The 27,082-nt window shown below is 37.3% G+C and overlaps 1 protein-coding gene across 3 annotated transcripts; it reads right to left on the reverse strand.

Annotated features, from left to right (window-relative positions):
- Positions 1 to 5,617: 5,617 nt before the first annotated feature.
- LOC137290816 (protein phosphatase 1 regulatory subunit 42-like) lies at positions 5,618 to 26,660 on the reverse strand. Of its 3 annotated transcripts, XM_067821956.1 has the most exons (10): positions 26,310 to 26,379; positions 24,069 to 24,316; positions 20,606 to 20,775; positions 19,603 to 19,741; positions 18,488 to 18,722; positions 18,044 to 18,184; positions 12,585 to 12,653; positions 12,260 to 12,377; positions 11,803 to 11,833; positions 8,258 to 8,337 (listed from the first exon to the last, which is right to left on the reverse strand). In XM_067821956.1, exons 2-10 carry the CDS (start codon positions 24,201 to 24,203, stop codon positions 8,329 to 8,331), a joined length of 1,047 nt encoding a protein of 348 aa, XP_067678057.1. In that variant the 5' UTR covers positions 24,204 to 24,316; positions 26,310 to 26,379; the 3' UTR covers positions 8,258 to 8,328. The 3 variants fall into 3 exon arrangements, with proteins under 3 accessions (XP_067678055.1, XP_067678056.1, XP_067678057.1); XM_067821954.1 differs by lacking the exons at positions 11,803 to 11,833; positions 26,310 to 26,379 and adding an exon at positions 26,610 to 26,660 and having other exon boundaries at positions 5,618 to 8,337; XM_067821955.1 differs by lacking the exon at positions 11,803 to 11,833 and having other exon boundaries at positions 5,618 to 8,337.
- Positions 26,661 to 27,082: the final 422 nt, after the last annotated feature.

Raw genomic sequence — 27,082 nt, forward strand, 5'->3', positions numbered from 1 at the left:
CAAAAGATTTTATCAATCTAGTCCTCCATAAATTCGAATTTGGTCCGAAACTGATAGGATGGATAAATACATTAACTTATGAAGCAACATGTGTCATCCAACAAGGTAACCTATCTGAGTTTTTTTCAAATGAAAGGGGCTGTAGACAAGGAGACCCTTTATCTCCATATCTTTTCCTCTTTGTAGCTGAGATTCTTGGCTGCATGATAAGAAAACATCAACGGTACAGTTAATGATAATGAATATTAACTGAATCAATATGCTGATGATACTGAACTGTTTCTGAATGGGACTGAAGAGAGGATGTACTCTGCAATAGACACAGTTAATACTTTTTACAGAATGTCAGCTTTGAAAATTAATTTCGATAAATCAAAAGTAATATGGATTGGATCAAAAGCTAAATCTACTGATATGATATGTTATGATCTAAATGTCGAATGGGTAGTTGGTGAATTTGAACTACTAGGTATTACATTTACACAAGATTTAGAAGATCTATGGGTAATTAACACAAGAAAAAGACAGGAAGAAATTCATAGACTCCTAGCATCTTGGAGAAATAGACATTTAACACTTATTGGTGAAATAACAGCATTAAAAACTCCAGCAATCTCCAAACTGGTTCATATTTTCAATTCCCTGCCCAACCCACCCGCAGATTTTATTACTTCTGTCGATAAAATGTTTTTTTTAAAATTTGTTTGGAATGTTAAGAATGACAAAATAAAGAGGAACATAATCAACAATAACTATGAAGAAGGAGGTTTGAGAATGATCGATATTAAAACATTTATAGACGCTTTGAAATTATGTACGTCACGACGATATTTGGGCAAAGGTGAAAAGGGAAATCCATGCAACATACCTTTCAAAGACATATTTATTTTAGGAGCAAATTATGATGCCTACATTAAGATTGAAAACCCTTTTGGGCAGGATGTACTAAAAGCATGGCAAATATTTCACCAAAAACATTATATTTACCCAAATAACATCAATGAAATTTTATCACGACCATTATGGTTTAATCACAATTTCAAAAATTCATTAAACTATAAAATGAATTGGGCAGATAAACGGATTATTATTTTTAGGGATCTCTGTGATGAAAGTGGATTATTGTCATTGGAATCTGTAAAAGAAATATATGATATCCAAGGTACTTTTTTAGATTATACATATTTACTACATATATTTCCAGAATCTTGGAAAAATACTCTAAACCAATGTCACTTAATACCAGTCTTTGATTTAAATATTAACCATTGCCAGATTTGTCTCATAAAAACACTTAAAGGATGCAGAGCTTTTTATGATAAACATATTTGAAAATGATATATACCAAAATGTTTGTAAAAAGTGGCAGCTGTTATTCCTGGAAATAGACTTTGACTGGGAAAAAGTATTTACAGGATACAGAAAAGGTTTGTAAGACACAAAACTCATAGATTTTCAATATACATTTCTACAAGGTGCTATTTATACTAAAAGAGAATTGCTTAAAATGAAGAGAGTTGATAGTAATATATGCTGTTTCTGCAAGGATCTAAATGAGAGTGTTGGTCATGTGCACTGGGAGTGCCAAGTGACACACGCTTTTTGGAGAAAACTACAAAGTTGCTTAACAATTCATTCCCTCATCCATTTCACTTTACACAACATATGGTTTGGTTTGGTACTCTACACCGACATACATTACTAAATCACATCATCATTGGCAACCAAAAGACACATTTATGTATGTAGTATTAAGAATATCCATCCTAACATAACTTCATTTACAAAAACCCTAGAAGATATATTCTTTGTCGAGAAACATATATGCAAAAAATAATAAGATACACCATTTCAATCATAAATTGGGCCCTCTTTTCCCAGTACTTGGATAAATTTGAATGTTTCTATATACATGTATCTGTCATATATCACCTATATCAACCTGTATGTGTCTATTATCATAATGGCGATTATAATTTCTGTATATCATCCATCTATATGTACCTCTGCTCTGTATACATGGCAATATGTTTAATCACGTGAACAAATAAAAAAAATGAAATATATTAACTCTAAATTGTATATGTATTTACTTATCCAATCACACAGTTTGCACTCCTTTCTCCTGCTTCGACGGTGGGTGGAACGAATGAGAACTTTCCTACTAGGCCTCTCTTGGCCCGTGTTTCCCAGGCTGCTCTCCTTATAGGACAGGTCCTTAGTCCATGCTGAGCATGTAGCATTCTCCCCCATTTGCCCACGTGACTACCTCAGAGTGATCATTCTCTTCTTGGCCACCGCCGTAATCTGAGTAGCTGGGGAGGCTGTGTGGGCATACATCGCGTGAGATAGGATAAGTATACAAATATACAATTTATAGTTAAAATTTCCAAATTTTTAAACTTATCCTATCTCACGATTTGCACTTGTCCTGCGGTTGGGCGGCGGGTCGCAGATTTCCCTAGGTCAAACAGCACTGACAAAGTACACTGTATAGGCTAATGACAACCGTAGATAGCAATGAACAAGGGAGGCCGGATCCAACTAGCATACTACCTGGGAGTGATGGGTTCTCCTGAACCCCTTATCTTACTGGGTACAATTGCCCCAAGGGAGTGGGTGCTCCCGAGCGATGTGGTGGTCGGCCACGCAAAAGGACGCAACTAGGCGAGTCACCTCACTTTGTCACGATTTATCAGAGTACCCCCGAAATTGTACACTGACGTGATTGCTCCGTGGAGTAGAGGTCAGCAAACGACATAGTCAGTCACTTCTACACTGCAAATACGAGAACTAACCACTGCAAATCCGTATAGAAACTAATGGCAATAATCCAATAAAATTGAGTGAAGAGTCCTAATCCCAGAAGAATATAAAAATAAAATTCAGAAATAGAATTCAGAATTTTATTCAGCATGTACTCGAGAGCGAATGCATAGACGCGCACTGTACTCATCTGCTTTACAGGCCAATGATAGCTGCTGTGCCAAAACAAGGTGTCCAAACTGGTGCAAACCCTGGATATCAGTGACCGATAAGTCCCTCAGATAATGTGAGGAGAACACTGTATCTGAGCGCCAAAACAACCCTTCATGATGACTGTCAGGGAACATTTGCCGAGTAAAGCCATCGTAGAGTCTAACGCCCGGGTCTCGTGTGGATTGAATGCTGCTGGGGGTGGCAACTCAGTAAAGGCATACGTCCTCAGTATGATAGCACGCATCCAAAAGGACAAAGTTGTCCGTGAGACATCAGGTTTGGATGGCGTAGACAGCGGGATGTCTTAGAAGGCTGCGACGCAGATCCGTAGAGATTTGAAAGAGCAGGGAGACAACCCTTCATCATCTGGCCCAAGATCGTTGATAGTGGTGAGAAAGGAAACATTCTATCCGGTTGTCCTGATAGCTGGCTCTTTGCTACAAAGTTGCAATGCAATCCCTGAAAAGCTCTTCCATGACGTTTCGTTCAAAACAATACGATTCGCATCCAGTGCAGTTACCGCCTCAGCAACCCATGCTTGTCCTAAAAGGCGACTATGCGACTAACGGGATCGGGTGGTCAGGCTAGCTGACTTGTTGACACATGTCATCGGTTCCCCACTGCGCAAATCGATGCTCATGTTGTTGATCACTGGATTGTCTGTTCAAGACTCGATTATTAACAGACCGCCGCCATATAGATGGAATATTGCTGAGCGTGGCGTAAAACCCAACTCACTCACACTCACTCCTAAATACGAGCCGCAGTAGCTAAAGCTACTAGAAAGAAAGTTTAGAATGTTATCTGTTCAAACTCCTTATCATGTAGTGGCTCATTTTCACTGGATACCAAGTGAAGAACGACAACTGACAAATCCTGTACAGGAGGTCTGAACCTCCTAGATTCGTCAGCAGTAGACTGGTCTGCACAAATGAAGCCGATGCTGGAGCTCGGGAGTAGTAGACACCTTGGTTCCAATAGGTTTGGCAAGAACAGCATTAATGGCAACCAAATAGGCTGACGATGCAGTACCTTTGAGTTTCTCCATAGCCCGAAAATGTAGAAATTCAGCAACAGTCTGAGGTGATGAAGTTATGGGAGAATTAATTCACCTTATTCTACGGTAATATTCAAATTTCTTCCATTTATCGTCATACAATGATCGGGTCGATGTTCCTCTCAGCTACTCTGAGAAAGCAGCCCTTGGCTATCAAAGATTTCTGTAAATGCGCCATACGTGTAGATTGCGGTTTGTGATGACTCGTGGTGTAGATCCGAATGTAGATGACGAAGTAGGTCGTTTCGGGCGGGTAGCGGTGATGGATTCGGTTCTGCTAGCTTTAACCAACTGTCAAGTTAGCAAGAGCAGACGAATCTTGCTCACTGCAAGTAACGTTGAACTACCTGGGTAGCAGAGCCAGAGGTGGAAAAGCGTAAGAGTGTACACCCTAACATGATATGGCTAACGCATCATGGTCCCATGCCTGAGGATCCGGATTAAGGGACACGAATCGTTGAAGCGGATAGGTGTACTGAGTGACGAATAGGTCTACGTCTGGTCGAGATACCGGAACATAACTTTCGCACTGCTAGTGATGGCCGTTTGGGGTGTGACAGGGCGTCGGCTGTGACATTCCTCGCCCCGGGAGTGTGTCTGGCTCTGGTCATAATGTTGGGAGAATCAATTAGATGGTAAAATCGAAATGTCCACTGGAGCAGAGCTGCCGAACCTGTCAAGTTATGATGATTGATTTTCCATACTACTGTTGAGTTGTCTGATTGAATCAATAGGGACGACCAGAGTTCTGCCGCCAAGTGCTGAATGGTTGAGAATACAATGTATTCGAATCCCGCATGGGATTCGACCCAGCAAAAAAGTATAAGACACTGTACGTAACGAGTACTGTAGACGTCTGACGACGGACACCAAAAGGCAGTGGGTTTGTCGGGCGATCGACCATGCTCTGTTGGAGTATAACGAGTTCTGTTTGTCAGCCAATGTGAGCAAGCACGTCAAAATGCTCAAAAAGCGTCTTAGATAAGGCAAAAACATTACCGACAACGCATGCTCCAGTCAGTCCAGGTACACAAGCCAATACAATCCACATAAGACGAATGAGGATCTATAGAAGAAATTGTAGTTTACCCTGTGCGCAAAAATAACGCAACTTTGGTTAATTACACATGATATATTTCTCACGTTAACTTGTGAGGAAAAACTGAAAACTCTCACAGCGTCCACGCGGTGGTGCGACAAGAAGAATGATCACTTGAGGTAGTCACGGTAGTAAATAGGGAGCGCGCTGGACATCATGTATGCTCAGCATGGGACAAGGGACCTGTCCTATATGTCCTAGCAACTTGGGAAACACGGGCGTATGGACGAGAGAGGCCAAGAGAGACAGTTCTTATTCCTTCCACTCAACGTCGAAGCAAGAGAGAGAAGTGCAAATCGTGAGCTAGGATAGGTTTAAGAATGTACTTATTTGGTGTTGTATTACAGACGTCTGGCGAGTTCTGGCAAGTTCTGGCACAAGATGCAACTCTGCACAGCAAGTTGATGCACCACTGTACCATCTATGACCACCAAAAAGGTACTTTGTGGCGGTGTGTAGAAAAACAACAAATACAGTTGATGTCTAAACTACTTTATGGTGACAAAGCCAACACAACATGCAACCTCCACTCTCAAGCTATCTATTTACATGGTATGAAACTAACAGGAGTAAAACCTGGACTAAACTTGAGCAAATATTGCAAACATGTTAACATTTTGATTAGATCACATAATTCCTTCCTTTCTAATTTAATTGTTTTGATCTGCTTATTGTCAGCAATACCACAGCAGTCTAAACAATGAAAGTCTGAACCACACAAACTAATGATTAATTTCAAAAGCTGCATCTCAACATTGAACTATGAAAATAGAAAAACAATTCACCAAGCCTAATAATCCATAAAAACAGTCATAGGTTACTTAGATCCTGTACACTCACAGAATACTTTGAAGGGATACAGCTGAATCAAGTTTTAGTCATAAAATATATTCCTCTATCAAAGTTTTACTTTCATCAACAAATATTTCTTTGTTAAAACTTCCTGTCTTGTTTTTCCAGCATCAAAAGGTAACATTTCATTTGGGTGTACACACAATAAGGAACATGACTCCTCAACTAACTCGTCACTTGGGAACTATACAGGTTCACATATTCCCATAAAACAATTTATTGCCTATGAGGGATAACATACCGGGTTTCATATTTTCATGCAATGCCATAGGACAAAATATCACTTTGTCATGGTAACATGACATCATGAACAATGCCATGATGTCAGGGTTTCTCTTCTGTGTCATTGCATTCCACAAACGAAGGCAGCCAGCACATGTTTGAAAGTAGATTCGGGTTCATTTTCCTCAATTTAAAGACTTTGGTAATAAACAGAATATTACATTTGTGATCATAACATACTGTGTTTACAACACTCGTGCCTAAATGTCGGTATATATCTCTCTCACTCAGGAAATATGAACATGTCATAAACACTGTATGAGATGGGTATGAATATAACATCCTTAATTTGCTATCAATAAAGAGTGTTCTCCAATAAATCATATTTGAAAACATGCATCAAAATATTTTGATTTTGGTAAATGAATGCAACGCTGGATATGAATAAGGGGGTGAAATTTGCCTGATCAGCAAGTTTTGTAAACTGATGAAATGTTAAAGCAAGCTAAACATTTCAGATACATCATTGCAGACAGCAATATCACATCACAATAATACACTAGCATTATGAATGTATGAGTTTTAGTATAGGAGCTACTAATCATCTTAGCACTAAGATCTTATTGTGATCATGAGTGTGCTAAACATCACTGTTCCAGCTATGCAGGGTGGTGGGGTAGCATAATGGATGAAGTCCCCACATGGTTACAATATGTGAAGCACATTTCTGGAATGTTGTTAAAAAGCGACATAAAACTAAACTCACTCTAGCTATGTATATTATCACTTAAATGAGTGCACTTGGACATATTTTCACCAATATGTCCAAACTAGTTGTTAATGTTGACAACACACTAAACCAAGACTGTGCATCAAGAAACAGTAATACTGCTAAGGTCAAGTAATGCAATAGCATCAAGGCAATGATCAAATACTACAAAAACATATCAGCTTTGAAAAAATAGTCTATATACATTGCTGTATGTGTATTCATAACTATCTCCATTTACCTACTTAACTGGTCCTGACACATAAATAGAATTGAAACAGTTCGGATATGGAGATCTGAACTCCTCTTGGGATATTAAACTCTTGTCATGTTTATCACATCATGTAATCAGGTAGAGTCACAGAGTAAAAAATCCAATGGCAATGTAAATAATTTACATTGTTCTTGAAGCAAAGAAAGACTAGCAATAACAAAATGATCTTCATATTGCTTGAACTGTTGTTTTACCAGCATTCAGCTGTAAGATTATGTACAATACACATATATAGGTTACTGATAAGCACCATATCAATTATTATGATAATCACTTCATCAACAGTATCAATTCATCACCTCAGACTATAAAAGAAAATAAATATTGTCAAAATATATACATCGACAGCAGTATCATATTTACAAAGTATCATACATTGAAGAATGATCAGTTAACATATTCATAAGCATTGCTGAAATAAAATCCAAATGTCCATACAACAAAATCGTCTGCAGTTCTTGCAAGATTGTTCTGATAAATCAACAAGTCACATTCTCAAACAAATAACATACAATGAATCTGGTTATGTAGCACTTTCAAATATGAGACAAAAAAAGCAATGGATATAACAGTGCTCTACACATACACTCAGGTGAACATCGATGAGGGCACTCATTATACATAATGGAATCTCTTCTATGTGAGGTCAATCATCAACTTGACAGCACTGGCTTCTCATGTAACAAATTGGTCAAGGTAGAAGTGAATGTGTCAGTCTACACTAGATGTCTAAGTAACTGGAAGTAACTGATAAAGCCAAGCTGAAAAAGTCTGTCCAATGCCATGTTTATATCCAGAAATGACTAAACAGTCACTTAAAGATATCACAGATGCTTGCTCTCTTACAGAAAAGAGCAGAAGCGGAGATGCAGTGCAAAATATGATGAAACTGGTGAGAAGCAAACAATATGCCCCCATTCAGTGATATGTGTGGACAATGGATGAATCTCTAAAGAAAATGCTGAGGAATGTGCTGGTTTCCAAGGCCACCAGTCACCTCAAAGCTGACACTCATGAGGGGGCGCCTACGAACTGGGGCAGAGGACACAGGCTTCATGTGGACAACACCTTGCGAGTCAGTGTACCTGTAAGATGAAGTCACATGTTACAGAGTAGGTATGCAGAAATATACAAACACAGTTAAAGCCACAACTGGAATCCAATCATTTCTTATATCATCCATGAAACTGACAGATGAAGATAAATCTTGCATATGCAACTAGATAAGATCATTAACAGCAGGAAGTGTGCAAGAGCCATGTTCATCAGCCTGCACAGATGCTATACCTGCTGTGCACTTACTGTAAAGGTGTGTCATATTTCTGAAAGATCCTTCACAGAAATGAAAATAGAACTTAGAGTGAGGAAATTTTTTCATGCTTATGGAGAAATGAAAGATAAAGATTTTTTTCCAAAGTCTTAGCAATGTTAGCTCTTGAAAAGAATTATGAGGACCACCACCGTTTCAGCATTCATTATATAATCAGACTTTGTTTATTCCAAGATTTCAGTTTCAGGTGACTTTTAACTTCCATACAGATATTTCAGGGAAGATGATAATTCAAATGTCAGTTAGTATTAGGAGTAAAATTACAATGAGAAGGGGGAAAGCATGAAAGCAAAAACGTTAGTTACAAACTATTATCTGCAATAGGTAGCAGGATTATAAATTTCCTGAAAAACAAACCAGAACTACTTAATACAAGAAATAAACTGTAAAATCATTTCAGAGACACATATTTTATTCCTCTATCATTAATGTAAATTTTCAGTCAATAAATGAAAAAAAGCTATTTAACACAGATAGAAACACTGATGTGAGCTTGTCAAACTATTCTGACATATAAGCAGACTATAAAACAATTCTAAGCATTTAACAAAATATGTATCTCAAATTATAAACCAACATGCTAACTACAATCCATAACTCCCAACTAATTCCATTTGCTGTGTATTCTTTTCAAGACAGGTCAAGCATGCACGTGTGCCATGATGTAAGGACCTTTCTCAATGAGAAGATGTTACAGTACATGGAATCAATGCAGCCAGTCTGCATGAAAAACCTGTTAGAACTATGTATCCTTGGCCTTAAGACTGTACTACATCTGTAGGTTATGTAGGCTAAGCCCACAGCTGCAACTTACGAGGGCTCCCTGGGTTAGACACCCTGTCAAGTTCAAACCAGCAATTACTGATCATTTGTCAAGTTGCGAACCACAACCCATATAATTCTAGTGCACAGATATTGACAAAGTTTCACATGTTAAATGGGACATGAAATTTGCTGAAAGCCACCAATCAATAGCACAAGGTGACAATGGCATGAAGAAGGTTTACTCACACAGGAATCCATATCCAGACAAAATGTGTTGGTCTATGATTTAATTACTCAATACTACAGTAAGAGCTTTAATAGTTTACCCAGCTGAAACTCTTTTTAGATAAAATGTAGAATAAAAACCACAAATTCAAATATCTCAGCTGTGTATTTTAACTACAGATATGTAACAACTTGAAAAGCTTTCGAAAAAATACATCAATGATGACAAAATAGTTACACTTTGCTGTGGCACTTTTACTTTTCCGTCATATTTCAATATAACAACCTTGTTGTACTGTTTCCTTCTATTAAAAATGATCCTGAATTGAAAAGATGAAATTAAAGTAATTACAACAAAGATCTGAACTTGCTATGGCAGACACTGATTTCTTCACCAAAAACAAGTTAAAAAATGTTTGCTCTAAATTTGAAACTTCAATTGTACGTCTGATTTGATTATCAAAATTGTAATGGGCAATAGAATGATTATGATCATCAAAAAGAGCTAATTCATTTGCTTCTCTGACAAACAAACAAACAAACAAACAAACAAACCCCAAACTGCTTAGCTTCAGCTAGTTCTAACACAAGTTACTCATTTGTCAAACACTGATTTACTCAAGTAACTATGGTGACTGCATTTGTGTGACGTGTGCTCTCCATATGAAACCCTACATCTGACTGGGACCAGTTTGAGTTCTATTTTAAGTAATTCCTGCGTCACTCAGAGTGCAGCATGTTGTTCTACTACAAAACAAGAATAAAAATAATCTCTGCATAAAGTGCAGCTCCCAAACCTGGCCTTGACACCAGAAATGCAGATGCATTGTAGTACAACTTACTAATATCATTGTAAAACAGATTCAGACGGAATGGAGAAGATCATCCAGGCTGTTACTAGTGTTATATACTTGACACTATGCCATCCACACCATGAAACCATGAAGTACAATGATATCTGACCACCAATTGCACTGAGATGCCTCTTCGACAAGTATAGCTTTGTGGGACTTATCCTATCACAGAATGATGGCATGATTCTATCATCATACATAACTGGGATATTGCTTTTGTGCACACAAGAATCAAACGCTATCGCTTCCTACAGTAATCAATTCCAGGTGAAGTTTCTGACTGTCATTACGTGTTCCCAGATCGTGGTTTCCCTATCCAGCACTGTGCATGTCCATGCTGAATTAAAATGTGAAAAGATCCACACGTTTTAAGTTGCTCAGTGTGATATGACTACAATTGTTATTGACAAAGTTATCTGTCAAAGTGAAATTCACATCACATCGTCAATAATGCAGGGCATGCATCAAACATGCTATATATGAGCAGCAACCAGGTGGGATATTGGGTGTTAGAGAAATGAATGTCATTACATACAAACACATATCAAGATGATCCGAAGGCACTAAAAGTTGCCTCCCTTTGTCTCATGATATAAGATTGGGGGATTTCAGGAAATCTGAAAACAAGATTATGGGTTCAAGCATTCAAATAAAATTTCAAACTTGAGTTTTGGGATCAAAAAAAGATTATTGTCATGCTTTTAACACACTTATAAGTGCAATAACATCCAATGGGAAAAATGGTGTGGGTATTAGTCTCAATATATGGAAGGACTATGATCCATGATTTCAGAAAAAGTGTTATACTGGAAATTTTGAGGTATCAAAAAGTAATGCTACAAAAAAGTGTGTTCATAGTTTTAGGGTGAAATTATCTTGCTATAAGGTGTATCATAAGAAAAAAATGAAAGTTATAATTTTAATTTTAATTTTGTGTGAAAATGAATTATGTTGTGCAGACATATGAAATATTGTGTATGATTGGTTTTCAAAAAGATAAATATTCCGAAAGTTGCAAATATGTTCACAACTATTTAAAATCTAAAACAGAATCTAAGAAAGTTTTCAAATAAACAGAATTTTCTTCGTACTAGAACATTTTTGACTAAATATTATAAGCTTTCAAATCTTATCACTCTAATTACTGAACAATCAATAATAAAACTGCAAACTGCCCACAATAATTCCATTGAGCATGCTTATTACAACATCTGTATTTAATTCTATTTGCCCTGACCAGTCGCATCAGTACAAGTTCTTATCCAATAAACAAATACCAGTAGGCTGGTTGGTCATAATCCTTCCACAGCTGGGGGCAAGGGAAAAGGGAAGTAACTTATCTGGATTGTTCATCGGCAACAGTTCACTCAACATACCTCCTCAAAGATAGCAAAATCTTGTACATTTCTGAAGTAAATCAGAAGCTCATAGATTTGCTTTGTTTTTATATCCTGGCTCTGAACACAGAGATGCATATGAACAAAGGGTTCATATTGGTCAAAATCACACATTTTGATAAGATTCACTGTGGCAAAGATAACCCTAAAAACAAATCCAATCTCAAAATAGAAAGTTTCAAATTACATATGAACTGTCCATGCAACAACTATTCTATCACCATCAGCTATGACATTCTTGGACCATTCTAGCCATGGCCTGATCAATTACAAATCTCAAATATTTTACATTTGGTATTATCTTTAATTATTAATGCAAGCATAAATTCTAAACCAATAATTTGTTGAAAAGATATGAGAAAGCATTCATGCGTTTTTAAAGCAAAAACTTTATGGAACATATTATTTTGAAATATTCACCATGAAACATACTTACTTGGCACGAAGAACACCGCTGCGTGTTTTACTTGCACGGTTGTTGACAGTAGTGTTGACAGTGTTGTCAGATATGTTGTTTTTAGCCAACAACTCATCAAACTGTTTCCGTGGCAATCCTGGTAAAACATTAACAGTTACTCCATGACAACTGTGAAATGTGTAACAGCGAAAAGGTCTGCCATTCCAATGCCAGATTCCTGCACCAAATGGTAATACAGCATAGAAAAAATATAATTTCCAACACTTTCAAGAAAGTAATAAACTATCTACACCACCTGGAGACAATTACTGACAAAATCAAATGAGAGACATCACGTTCATACCTGGCATCAAGTATCCAGGAATGCTGGAACTCTTTGGTGGGCCTTTCACAGGGGGGAGATCCTTGTGGCCTGCAGCAGAAGACATGACTTTACACACTGGTTACGTAGATTCATGATCATGTCCTGTGACAACTGACTTCATGTGTGAGCCAGTATTCATAATGCTCATTGAAAGGAGAGTCATGCAAACCACAATATGGCATACTTTCACTCAGCATTCTACACTTACATCATATTGAATTCCATACATTTAGCTTGTATAGTGTCACTCATGTCATTCATAAATCACTATGAGCCTTAAGCATGGCAGATATTGCTTTATACAACAAGACAATTACAACACAGAACTTCAGGTTAGATGCATGCTTTCAAGCATTTAAAAAACATATACATTACAGCATCTATTTAATTTGGTATCATATACACCATGTAGACTGTAGCAGCAATGTAATATCTTGCCATGATGGCAAAGTATCAGCAAGTTCTTAATGTCTATGCTGAATCAATACAAAACCAAGAATATTCATACAAACTAATAAACATGTACACTAATTAAATGCTCCAAGTAAATAACAGTCATTAAGACTGACAAGGTTGAGATTGACAATGTGAAGGTATGACATTTTAAGGATCAATCTAGTTTCTATGAGCATAGAACTATATAATTTCAGGTCTAGATGGTTGTTTTTATTAATATATGTACAGATTAACTATCAGATAAAAATACTTAGCAAACATACAATTTTGAATTGATGGATACTTAAATATTCAATCAATGATACACAAACAACACATTGTTTACAACAAATAGCAATTCAGCATTAACTGAATTGCTTTCTGTTGTAATATATAATTTTAATTATTTAGGAATAAGAGATAAAAGTATTCAACTTACAAGAGTACATCTGCAATGAATATGTATACCCCTAATGAAAGTTAGTTCAAATGCACATGTATGGCTCAGCTAATGGTGGCATGCTGGAATGTGTTCTGGGGAGTTTTTATCACCATAAAATAGCTGTTTGCTTTTCACCAAAACTGTTGTCCATTCTTTTCAGATTCATAAAATAACCCAATCAGTGTGCCTAACCAATCGGTATAAGCAGCATGGTTGTCAGGTGTATATCTCAATGTCAACATACCAGAGCTCATTTCACATTTCCAGATCTGACACAGTTATATACTAACTGGATCCATCAGCAATTATACTTAGAGCATGTAGAATGTCAATTTAAAGATCACATACAACCAATAGATCAAATATAATTAAAACACATTTATCACTTATTCATGACATATAATATACATTGCTGCTTGTAAAAAACAAATAAACAAAACCATAGGCGTACAATCGCCATTCAAAAGTGCAATATTTTGTACTTGGGCTTACTTCCCTCGAAACAAAGCCCTCAGGAGACCGAACCCAGTCATAAATCAATTTATTTTGTATATGGCATATAGCCTAGCTGATAGGTGTTAAGTTTAAATTGCATGTGGTCAATGATTGAAGTTGTGTATTGCATATTGTCTTTAGCAGACAGGCAGGCAGACATATAGGTGTCAGTAAACCAGACATTGAACTGTCTCTGTGACAGAGGCTGCTTCCCACAATCAACAAGGTTATTTTTGTGTGTAACGAGTAGATTACTTACTTGTTTGTGTACACAACCAAGATGAGACTACTGCTCACAACCTCATGCTGCGGGCATGCATACTGTTTCAGGCTCCACGAACCTATTCACTGCATATGCATTATGCATGCAGCGCAACACAGCCGTTGAAACCACTTTTTCCCCAGCGCTGGGGGAAATTTAGTGAATCATTTGAACTCCGATTTCGCGGGCTTCTTTTTCATCGGATGAATTGGCATTTTTTATGATTTGTTTCGGTAACTGCACACCAAAAGGTATCAGAATCTGCAAAGTTGTGTTTTACGTTGCATGTGACCTTTAAGAGTGGATAATAACATCATGGTTATCACACATCCCCTATAAACATTGAAAATATGAAATTCAGTCAAATCCCAAGGGTCAGACGCTGGTATCTCAAATATAATTACTTGAGGTACCTGTCAGTCCCAACAATTTTTTCTACTATAACAGACATACCTATATCTCGAATACATCGAATTTATTACGTGATCCCCAGCAATTCGACTCAATGGGATTTGACTGTAATTAAGAAATGATTACGGTGAGACATTTACAAACAGATATAGGCCATGTATATTCATGTCCAGCTTATGAAGCTGAAAAAAATATGATCAAAAGCTGAGACAGTGTAGAGAAGATACTGGAACAAGCATTTACTTTACTGCACTAACAATTTAAAACCATTTACTCCCCAAAAAATTAAAGGCATTAATACTAGCTAGGCACACTAACAAGTGAATGCTCTTCATTATGAGAAAATTCTTGTTGATTGCCACAATGTTGGTTAATAATGTAACTATTCTCCACTATCCACTCCACGTGTTTAGGATAAGGTAGATAAGTTTTCTGATTCTTAAGAAATAGTACTTGTTAGTTACTTCTATTGTATTCAAAATTGAAAGGCAAAATATCTACAACAATTATAATATGCAGAAACTATTGGTTAATTTTCAGAATCTAAAGTACAGCCATCTTGACTGCTACTTCCACCTGTGATAAAAACATCTAGGCTGTCAAGTGAAGCAAATTGGTTCAATCATTTTATCAAAAGCACAAGTTTTAGGGCTGGGGGAGATGAGGTAGCATGCTAATGCCTTTCTGATAATTTATGTTGCAGATTTCTTTATCCAGACACCTCTTCATGAAGAAATCAGCAAAACTGCATCTTATGTTAGTTTTCACCGTATATTGAAACAAAAATACTTATACACTTACTACAGGTCAAAACTACATGAGTTTACAACTTCACTAAAGTTTTTCAGAAAATTAGTTCATATATTATATGTTAATACAGTGGGGCACACAACTTCCACACACGTAAGATAGTCGTTTATCATTAACTAGACGAGGCAGTAACCATCTACAACAAACCATAAAATTATCTAGTTACACACTGTACTCCTGTAAAGTAGCTTAAGATCAATATAACCTCCGCATCACTACAGCTGACCACCTACTACAGCTGCCTGTACTTACCATCTAAGGCCTCATCCTCATCCTCATCTTTCTTTGTAACAACTGGAGAAATGTACACATTTCAAAATTCGAACAAGCCTGTAGAGGTTGCAGATTCTTTGAATCAAGTCCTCCTTGGGGTACTTATAAGCATTAAAATGTTCTTTTAATTCTTGTGACAGTAGTAACCATATTTTGAATAAAAAATATGTACAAAATACGAGGGAGCCGAAGGACTGAGAAGAGCCGAGACACTTGACTCACCCCTGCCAGAGCCCGAACCAGGTCGCCTGGGTACCTGGAAAGAGCCCCCCCAATGGAGGATTTCCCGATAGCCCAGGGTGAGGACAGAGTGCTGAGATGCCCAGAGGCTGGGCAGCACTAGGCTGCTTGCCCCATGGGTCAAGCTAAAGCCGACTGTCCTGGACATATACGAGATTGTGGCCAACCCACTTAATGGTTGTCCTGAGGGAGGAGTGTTCCCCAAGCGAAAGCCTGGGCCACAGCCTCCTCCAACCAAAGCACCCTGTCAGCACAAAGCTGCCCGGGTGTCGAGTTCCTTGCGGAACCCAGACAACGCCAAGTCGATCAACGGTTGGACCGACAACATATGCTGTTGAAACAATGTATTAATAGCAACCATAGATACCTAAGGTGCCTGTGAAACAGAGGGTGGTGCAGGGGTTACAGATGCAGGAGGAAGGGAAGGGTCCCTAGCGACCCAGGCCTTTTTTGCTGAGCCCTCCATAGAGGATGAAGCCTCTTTCTTTTTATGGGACCGTTTGGACGGAGGGTCCTGTGCCCAAATGTCTCCCCCCTGCCCCTCCACTCCCCCTCCCAAATCCTTAAGTAGGTTGGTGTAAAAAGAAAATCTGCATGTCTGGATTTCCATGTCTGTGGAGTAAACCCAGCGCACACCTCGCTTGCTTGGTCGTCGTGGTGGCACTCCACCAGACACCTTAGGCAGGCATCATAAAGATCCTTAGCAGGGATCGTAGATTTGCATGTAGAGCAGGTTTTAAACTGCAAAACAAACAAACGCAACCTACTAATGTGCGTAATGTAACATAACATGAAACAAACATGCATGGGCGACAAGCTAACTAACCAATACTACATATGTAGACTACTGAAAGCAAAGTGCCAACAACAACAACCTAACACATAAAAGGTTGAAGAAATATAATAATAATACGTATTAACAACTACCAGCTACATAATACCCTTAATTATAAAGACCCGCCGCAAAAAGACTTACAGTAGCACATGGTAAACAATTTGGCAGGGAAAAATTTCCCATCCACCATCTTGACAGGCCACATCGCAAGCAGGTGGGGACAAGAAATAGTACAACATGTCTAGACAAATAGCACTGTAAAAACGATTTCTAGAATGGCCATGCGTCTAATAAAGAAACCATACGGACAGTTTGAGTCTCGGCGCTACTCATCTTGAACAAGAATGAACTTAAGTGAAGCTTGGAAGAACACAGTCTGAACACATCTGTACTGACAAGCAACAGATAAGGAAATGTTTGGTTTGAGGCCATAGCTTTGGAGTTACCTGCTCTTGGCTGTCACGGGTCCAGGGGGCCTGGTAGGGGTTGTCTCATAAGACAAAAACGTTTTTTTGTTTTGTACATATTTTTTCTTCAAAATATGGTTACAACTGTTGCAAGAATTAGAAGAACATTTTAATGCTTATAAGTACCCCAAGGAGGATCCCTATGAAAAAGAGTCTGTTTTGTTTCAAAACACAAATCAAGCACCAAAATATCTAAGCTCAAACACAAGGCAAGAAACACACATACGGACACAAAGTTCAACAACAAATCTACATTTATAGATAAGTTTCTTCAACTATGAAAATATTCTCACCCACGGACTGTTTAAAGGAAAAATCATATGCACAGGAAATGGGTTGAAACAATTAAGCTGACCACAGCAAGTGATCCTATTCTTTGCATGGATGTTGATGGAGAGAACTCATGTAATGAAACAAAGTGAGGACATTCCAGTGATTTATTTCTTCCTAGACCTATATTTTCTAAGCTCTCTTGGCGCTAAGATAGTCATGAGTGCCACACATTGACATGAACTAAAGACAATTTTAGCACTAATAGAGCTTTGAAAATCTAGGTCCTGGTTTCTACACATAGTGGGGATAAATGCTCCAACTAAACAGTACATAAACATACATAAAAACATAAGCTCTAAATAATCTCAGTGGTGCAAAACTTAATTATGGTGAAATTCCTTGATTTGTGATTGTCATGGAAACAGCAACATGGCCTTGCTTCAACACAAACAGAGATGTCTTATTATTCTCAGAGCAACATATTCTTTTACTTACCATGGGTATCAGACATGTCCGTCATCATTGTTCCTTTGCGAAGGAGTTCGTCTCGCTTTCTTTTCTGTGTCTCTTTGTTGGCATGCCAGTTGCACAAAAACTGACGTGACATTTCAGTGATCTCCTTTCCATCTAGCATCTCTGTAGACATATCCATTGTACAACAACCATCATTACATAAAGTTTCATAAATACAACATAAACACTTTTCTGAGTTAACTGCGCAGAAAATCTAGTTTAAAAGGTCTGTGGGTATTTTAGTTAATGAAGAGTTATCCCCCTTTAATGTGTGGCATTTCTCTCAAAGCAGCTGTTGATAAATTTTCTTTGAACATACTGATTTACAATACAAGTGACAAATTTTCTAACTGCTGGTGACAAAAAATACAAACTAGGGCTAATATAAGAGACAAGAATGGCGAAGTCAAGGTGTCTCCTAATTACCTAAATGCTTTGACATGACAATAATCCTGTCCCTGTACTTTGCCTTGTGGCACACTGGGTTACCCATCAGTTCCAGTCTCCACAGAAATGGCCACAGTCCTAGAATATGAGCAAGCTCCTTCATGTCATTGAGGAAGTTATCACTGGCCATCAACTGAGTGAGGCCCTTCAAAACCTCCAGGTCCTTGATGCTGTCCAAGTTATTGCCTGATATGTTGAGCACTTGTAAAGTGTTCTGGAAGTAAAGTCACATAATACTACCATCAAAGTGACTGTGCATGGCCAATAATGCCTGCAAGAAATGCTAACATAATTTTGATGCATTTTTATGCCAAAAGTTAAAAATAATCTATTACATTTTCAAACTATTTGAACTCAATAAAGAACCTCAAAATACCAGGTGGTCAGATCTACTGTGGATGCAATAACAACAAATATTACTTTCAAGGAGTGAAAGTATTGAAGATATACATATGTGACTTGACATGCTTTCATTCTCTGACAACTAAGAGAGCTGTCAAGGCAGTAATCAGATTGTGATTTCTGAGAATACTGTGAACTGGTGTATCACAGTGTCAGGAAAAGCTGACTTTTATGGAACAGGATAAGCTGAACTTATGCACATTAAGCATATGGGACAAAATGAGCATGTCATTTCACATAAACTAAATTACTAAATGAAACTAGGACTGAATTTAATCCTGTCAAATCAAATGAACAACAGTAAGGAGGAGTGTTATATCATGTAAACATAGTAAATATTCTGATGATGGCATGTCATAATGATACAGTTGTCTCTTTTAAGTCAGTTCAATACTTCACAGCTGTTCAAGTAATTAGCAACAAACAACTGTTTCTTAAACAACTTGAAGCCATAATTCAAGGACATACAATGTTAGTTGCATTCGGTCGTTTGTTAATGCACTATATATTTTTCGATACTTTGTATATGTGTGATAATTTTGGGAAAAAATATGTGTGGGAGCCATTGATTACTCAATGGTATATAGCGAAGGGCATTTCTGCGAGGGATGAAAGTATATACACCCACACACTATATCACAAAGCACCATAATTCCTACATTTTCTATTACAAGAACATCTCATGTACTTACAGCAAGAGTTCTGAGTGACCTGGGGTCAAAGAGCAGCTTCTCCCCCGGGGGTAGCTGCTGGTTCTCCACATGCAGCTCCTGTAGTTGGTCCAGCTTCTCCAGCCCCTCCACAACCGTGATGTTGTTGCCACCGATGTAACTGAAACACATGGCACAAAGTTCACCACCACTGGTCATAACCAACTAGTGAGCAGTTCAGACAAGTGGTTCAAACTAGGTTGTCTCCTGATTGTCTTTGACTAATGAATTAATGGTTATGTCTCTCCCTATAGCATCTCACAGTGACTTAGTCATGGTTTTTCTCTACACCACCTGTGTCCCAGCCATATCACAGCTGTGGACAATCAAGACTGCTTCCAGTGAAATCCACTGACTGGTAAAATACTTAAATTTTCTTTATTTAAATAAACAGCAGGAAACAGATTATATGACTGCAACCTCTTGTCAGCTTTCAGTGATGGAGAACAATCAAATAAACCTACATTGTCACTGGCACTGCAGTCTATGCAATGAGTGAGTTGCAAAGCATAAAATCATTGTGTGACAAATTATGTCCCCCACAGGATGAACTGCAGACAATATTAAATTCACTGAACTAAGTCAGAATTTATCCTTTGTGTACAGCGTATGTTCTCCATCTGTTTTAAATGAACAATGATACCATTATTAACCAGTACATTTGCTGGAGGCAGGTGTCATTCACAGTGAGTGAGTTTAGCTTTACGTCACTTTCTGCAATATTCCAGTAATATCACGTCAGGGGACAGTCCAAAAATGTACCCATGTGGGAAACTGGACCCGGGTCTTTGCTGGGATGAATGAACGCTTTAACCACAAGGCAACCCCCGTATCATTCTCAAAAGTTCTTCTGCCTGTGTCAAAGTTTAAAAAGACATTCCTGTAATATTACCAAAATGGTAAGAATCTACATAACATTTTGAGCAGCAGTCAGCACTGAAACTCAAATGGAAAATCAGTGCTGTAAAACCTTGGTGCAACTCACAGCTTTACGAGTCGGTTGAGGGGTCCAAGGTTTTCTATTTTGCTGATGTGGTTGTTCTGGAGGTATAAGTGAGTGAGGCTCTGGTTGTGGTGGAGGACCGGCACTTTACTCAGTTGGTTGTCATAGAGATAGAGAACTATCAGGTTCCGGCACAATGCCAAGTCCTCACCCTGAGGCAAACAAGAAAGGGAAAATAGCATGGCAGGTAATGATCAGAAACAGTGACATTTTTCATTATACATAATGGATGCATAATTATGATAATTTATCATCCCAAAAGAATAACAAGTGAGAGATGAAGGGGAAATCTGAAGCTGACGGGATATCAGTCACAAGTCATGTTGAACTCAATTCCAGATCTGGAACTAAAATTTTAAGTAGTACTAAAACCCGACTTTTAATAAACTATTTATCAAAAAAGATAAATTTTCCTTTTTTGTATCTTTTATCTACTATTGATAACATTCATTATGTCATAAGTGAGTGAACGAGTTTTAATTTTATGCCACTTACAACAATATTCCAGCAATATCAAGGTGGGGACACCAGAAAAGGGCTTCACACATTGTACCCATGTACCCATAGAACCAAGGTCTTCAGTGTAACAAGCAATTGCTTCAACAACTGGCATACCTCATCATAAACATACTGGAAAACAAGGCCAAGTTGAGCACCGACACATGTTTAATTCTCTCAAAATATGTATCTCTATATCCAAATACTACCAGCTTGTTACACTGACCATGTGAGAGTCTTACTGTAATGAGCAGGGCATGTACAGATACATGAGGAATCAATTTCATCATCATGCAGAGCACAACACTAGCCTGCTCTACGCACCAAATCTTTCACACACCAAATTTTTCTTTACCGTGTACTGCCTACTTCTTGCAAATGCATTCTTTCATGCTGTTTAAAGCAAAGGAACATTTAAGGATAACATGATTTTGTTGAGAACAAGAAGATCAGTCAATCTTTTTCAATCTTGATGTCTTGAATTGATTCTGAAGTAAAGATGGATATCAATACAGATCACAGGGATCAAAATATCAATTGATTATAGATATACATGAGAGAAGTAACTCTGGTCAAAAAGGTCTAAAAGGAATCAATATTTTCATTATAAGTTGTGAATGGTATCATATTTATACTGGATTACAACATGCTGAACAGAATTAAGAAGAGGCCCTAAATAAAGATTTACCTTTATGTACTGTTTGTGTAAGTTCAAAGTTTATTTCATCCCAAAAGTCTAGGCAAATTATCAGTGACACAATTTTCATGTCAACAATCACTGAGAATTCTTCCCACTGACAATATTCCAGACTATCAATCATTTTTGCCAGCCCTTCTGAAGTTCAATATATAAAAAATAATGACCTTGTATATTCTTTTTTATATTCATGCATCACTCCTTCAGAGAGATTCACTATTTGAGAAACTTTTGAGTTCAACGCAAATTCAAAAATGACATGCTATCCCTTCCTTAAATTGATGTACATGTAGAAACTCAGGTCAAAAACAGCTGACCATGCTAGCCAAAAATGACAGTTGCTTAAAAAACACACTATCAATCAAATGTTTTGACTCACCTATAGCACTGACTATATGTTATGCATATATATGTGATAACATCAAAGATGACTTTCTCCACTAACTTCGAGGAACCAGCTGCAAACCTCAAGCTGATGAATTGCATAAGGATCATGCATCACATAGCTGAAAAGCATGTGCAAATATTGTGTATGTTAACAGCTGTGCTTTAGTGTAAAGTTTTCTTAAGAATTCTCCAATTTTCCCTGAGTTTCATCATTTATTGAGACTATGACTTTTTCAGTTGAATTTGTGTTACAATACATCAGTTCATGTTTAAACAATACCTCTATCCAGTGTGGAATACTTTGGAAAATCTAGTTCACAACAGTGGACTGAAATAAGCTGCTATATTTACCCTAGTGAGTCTTTTGATGGGTAGTATATTTCTGGGGCAATTCAGGTTCTCTCAGTTATATCAAATGACAACAGCATTTCATGTCAAGTCCAAACACAGGGTCCAAAGAAAAATGAAGATCTTACATGACGACATGACGAAAATGACTAAACTAAATTCACACTTCACTATGCGCATAGGTCTGTCTACAACTTGGATATGAAGTACCACAGGTAGTCATAAATCCACAGTGAATGTTTACATGGCTCTTCAGCTGCCAATACTGTTTAGTATTAGTGACATGTGAGGAGGAACTCGACAGGGGATTATCTGACTGACAGTGAAAGGTAATCCGTCTGATTATATATTTATCACTAGGAGCAGAAATTCACTGCTGCGTAAGCCACTTTTCCATGTCCTCCAAATTTCAAATTTTCTTCTGTGATACTTTTCTCTGACTTCTCATGTGGAACTTTCAGTACAAAAACAGTATGAAACTCTGACAAACTCACAGAGCTAATTCTGTCAATCACTATATCAAGAACTAGGACAAGTATAACTATTGAATCTTGAGTGATAGAATTCACATTTCATCTTCCTAAAGTGATAAACAGATCATGACCAATCCTTCAGAATAGGCCCAGCTTTAAAAACATCTGGCACAGTCAGGCTTGGACATATTCCAATAAAACCTGTTCTTCTTATTCCATGTCTAGTGCAAATGAAGTCATGACAATCATATTGTCGCTTTGGGATTAAAAAATAAGTAAAAGTATTTTCTAAGTCTTCCAAGTATGCATAATTTGGCTTCTTATGATCATATGTACCACCTACAAGGAAAAACATGCACAATGACAAGTTTAGGCTTGCTGACTTCAGTGTGTATTGATTCATACGATAGGGACATAACAACTGATTGAACTATCAATGCATTCATAACAACTCACAGTCTGGTATGTTAGTGACACAACATCAATAACTAGGAAAAAACATCAATATGTTTGCAATATGTTGATAGCCCTTGTTTCAAATCAGGGTATATTATTTTGTTAGTTTGAATGTTGCTTGGCACCACACAAAGTAATATTACAGGTATGTAAGTTTTTAACAGTGAACTATAAAATAAAAGTAATTAAGAGTAGACAATCTAGTGATTGACATAAAAAATATCAATCTATGCGCTTCTGATATAGTGACTTGGATCAACCAAGCCTGCAAGCATCACCAAGTCCGGAAACATCACCAAGTCCACAAGCATCACCAATACCAATACCTATTACAACTGAGCATGAAAATAGAAGGGTCTCTAAGACTTCAAGTATAAACCTTTCACATTATACATTAAAAATGTTGGTGTCCCTTGATTAAATTATTTTAAAATACCAATAAGAGCATTTATGAGGGCAAATTATAGGCCTCTGTACCTTTATAGCTTAGAAAACTGCTATTGCTGAATTTGATCGTCTTTCTTTATGTCAGATGGCATCATATGTCATCTCAAAGAAAAATAAAATGATTTGTAGTTCTGCATACCACTTCATCTATAGACTTGTCCTCCAGGTAAAGATGTGTCAATCGTCGAAGATACTGCTGCATTGACTCATCCCGCTTCTTCTTTGTGTATCCAGATGTTCCACGAGCAATGAGGTCTATTGTCAGTTTGGGCATGTTGGTTGCTGATATATCACAAACTATAACAGGGAAAGGTCCATGTTTCAAAGCTCCTTACTGACATGGCAAAGCAGAGTTACTGTACAGTCCTTGGGTATAGTTTAACATTTCTGAAACGAACAAGAACAAACAGGAAAGGTGAAAATCATGATGTGAAGTATTAACAGCAAATTTCAACCATTAAAATAACTGTAACAAAAATATTTCATATTTCCTTATAAAATCAGCCCGTGGCACATATTCAAGGGTGTTGGGTCACAGTGATTTATCAAGACTTGCTCTGAGTCTGATGCAGCAAATGTAATAAAGTCTCAAAATTCAAATTTCCCAGTATATGTTAGCATGGCTATAACAAATATAATCAGGTTGTAGAGCCGATCTCTGCGTTTTACTGACGAGGAAGTAAAAGGAAAATGATTGACAGCTAAGTTTAATATTTAGTACAAAGTTATTATATGTCCAAATTTAAGAAATGATAAACATAACATCTTAGTTTTTAATAAAATAGTTAGTAAAAATTTGCATGTCATGGGCATTATGTTTGAAAGATTGTAGTCTGGAACTGGGGTAAAATAAATATCTGAAAACAAAACTTCTCAATAAATCTTCATATAGCCACAAACATTAGACAATGCAAGTCATTAACTTCTTTAAGAGGCATTTAGACAAGGCTACAGATAAGGGGCATACAGACATAATGTACTAATGTATGTAAAAAAATCAATGACATACGACATAATGTAAGATTTGCAGAGCATCATGTACGCACATAAATACCTTTGTAATTCTAACATACATGACGTTTAGTAGCTTAAAAGTTGTCGAATATTATGAATAACAAATCACATCACCGACTTTCTCGCACAAAAATTTGTCAGGACACCTCCACTTACAACATGAGGTGTAAGTACACCCACACCCCTAAAAGTTATCTGGAGCACTGTAGATAGTAAATGTGCATCTGATTGAATGATGAATGACAGTGACTGAATGAATGATCTCCAACCTTATATGTCCTTTTATGGGCCAGTTCAGAAGCATATTGTCACTAATGTCATCACTTTTTGGAGTCCACATTTCATGTTCTGCTTCACTAGAGTTTTGAATATGTGTACTTGGTCCATTCTTTCAGTGTTTACGAATGGCGTTTCAAAGTGACAGGACATTGGGTCCTGTAAGTTTCAGATGACTGTCTGACCCACTGAAAATTCACAGGACCCACAGAACAAAATTCAACACAGATTTCAGATTTAACATTTCTCATAATTGGCATTGAAATTATTAACACTTTATAATGCCAAACATTATAAACATAAATTCATAAAAAGTGAACAAGTGTCAGATGCTACAAATAACAACTTCAGACAAAGTCATTTTAATATATTCAGTCAGACACTGGGGCCAGCAGGTTGGAGACGTCTGTTGGCAAATTGGCCAGATTTGTCAGAGGGTCAGACACTATTCGTGAACACTGTTCTTTTTCCACAGTACATTGGATTAAAACTTCATAAGAGGAAATGGTCTATGTAAAAACCACATCACGCGTCATTAATTGGGATTAAGTTGACTGGTAAATTGTTCTGATATCATGGAAATGTAATCATACACAAAAGCACACTGAATAAATTCATTGGCAACTCAAGACAATTTCGCATCTCAGTCAGTCATTAATTCCTATAAGTTTAGACAAGAGACTTATTAATATTATTAAAAGCGAGATTAATTGCAACGTCACGTCTCGTTCATTTAGCTAAACGTCGTGTATATCGGTGTATGCCTTGGCAGGAACACGACGTATAGCTAGCTGAACTACGTCATGTCAAGCAGTCGAGCATCACCACGAGCCTCATGATATATATATCCTATGAAAAATAGTCAAGTTAGGGTCCTCAGTGGAGCAACATGACATGTTAAAAATCATGAGTATATACAACAAGATATATCCGATTTCTCATTGACTAAATACATGTATACACGCTGCATATACAAGATCCTTCCGCTGTCATAAATTGAATGGAAACATTCTCACACGTGAACTGACTGAGGAAGAACGCCGACAGTTAGGTGGCAGCAAATAACACGCTTTTATCGATTTATACTTACTATGTTGTGAAAGATATCCAAACTCTACTTCGTATTAAGCTATTACTTTACAAATCAGTATTCATTAAACACAGAATGCACTAATAACACCTGAACCTTCAAGTATGTGTTACGATGTTTACACCTGTAACGCTTTGATTGACAGTGCTTGATCACATGACCGGTTGCTAAGGTGGTTGTCATGTTGAAGATTTTCTTTTCGCACCAAATCTAACGACTGAAAGTACCATTAATAATTTCTGAAAACATATTTAAATCGTTTTCGCTAGAATGGCAAGAATGATAAGATCAATTGCTAACCCGAAATCGGAAAAACAGTGCCACAACCGGCAAGGATGAACTTCTTTTTCTGGAAGCTATTTTCCATTAACTAGTTATTACTCTACATTTGAAAACAAGCACTCTAGTGAATGTTAGTATTGCAACTCATTTTGATTTTTAGACCCTTTGTGTTTCCAGATTTCATGACACCGTTAGGTTCGCCAGATCGTTTCAGCTCCTGGTTGTCTTTGGGGAACAATTATTGTGCAGCCAATACATATATTTCACAAGTTGAACTTGTTATATTTGAACTAAGACAATATGTAACTTGGCCTCCAAAGCTTAGTGCCTCTACTTACTTTACATCAGAATGATCCTCTTTTTCTCAGCATGAAGATGCGATAGTCAATATAAATTAATGAGCTGTGAAGTCTGCATTTCTATGCAGACCCTGTAGGAAAAAATACAGAAATTAACTTCATTGGCTTACACTGCTCTGATATTAAGATATT

This window comes from Haliotis asinina, chromosome 7 (assembly GCF_037392515.1).
Source record: "Haliotis asinina isolate JCU_RB_2024 chromosome 7, JCU_Hal_asi_v2, whole genome shotgun sequence".
Classification (NCBI taxonomy): Eukaryota; Metazoa; Mollusca; class Gastropoda; order Lepetellida; family Haliotidae; genus Haliotis; species Haliotis asinina.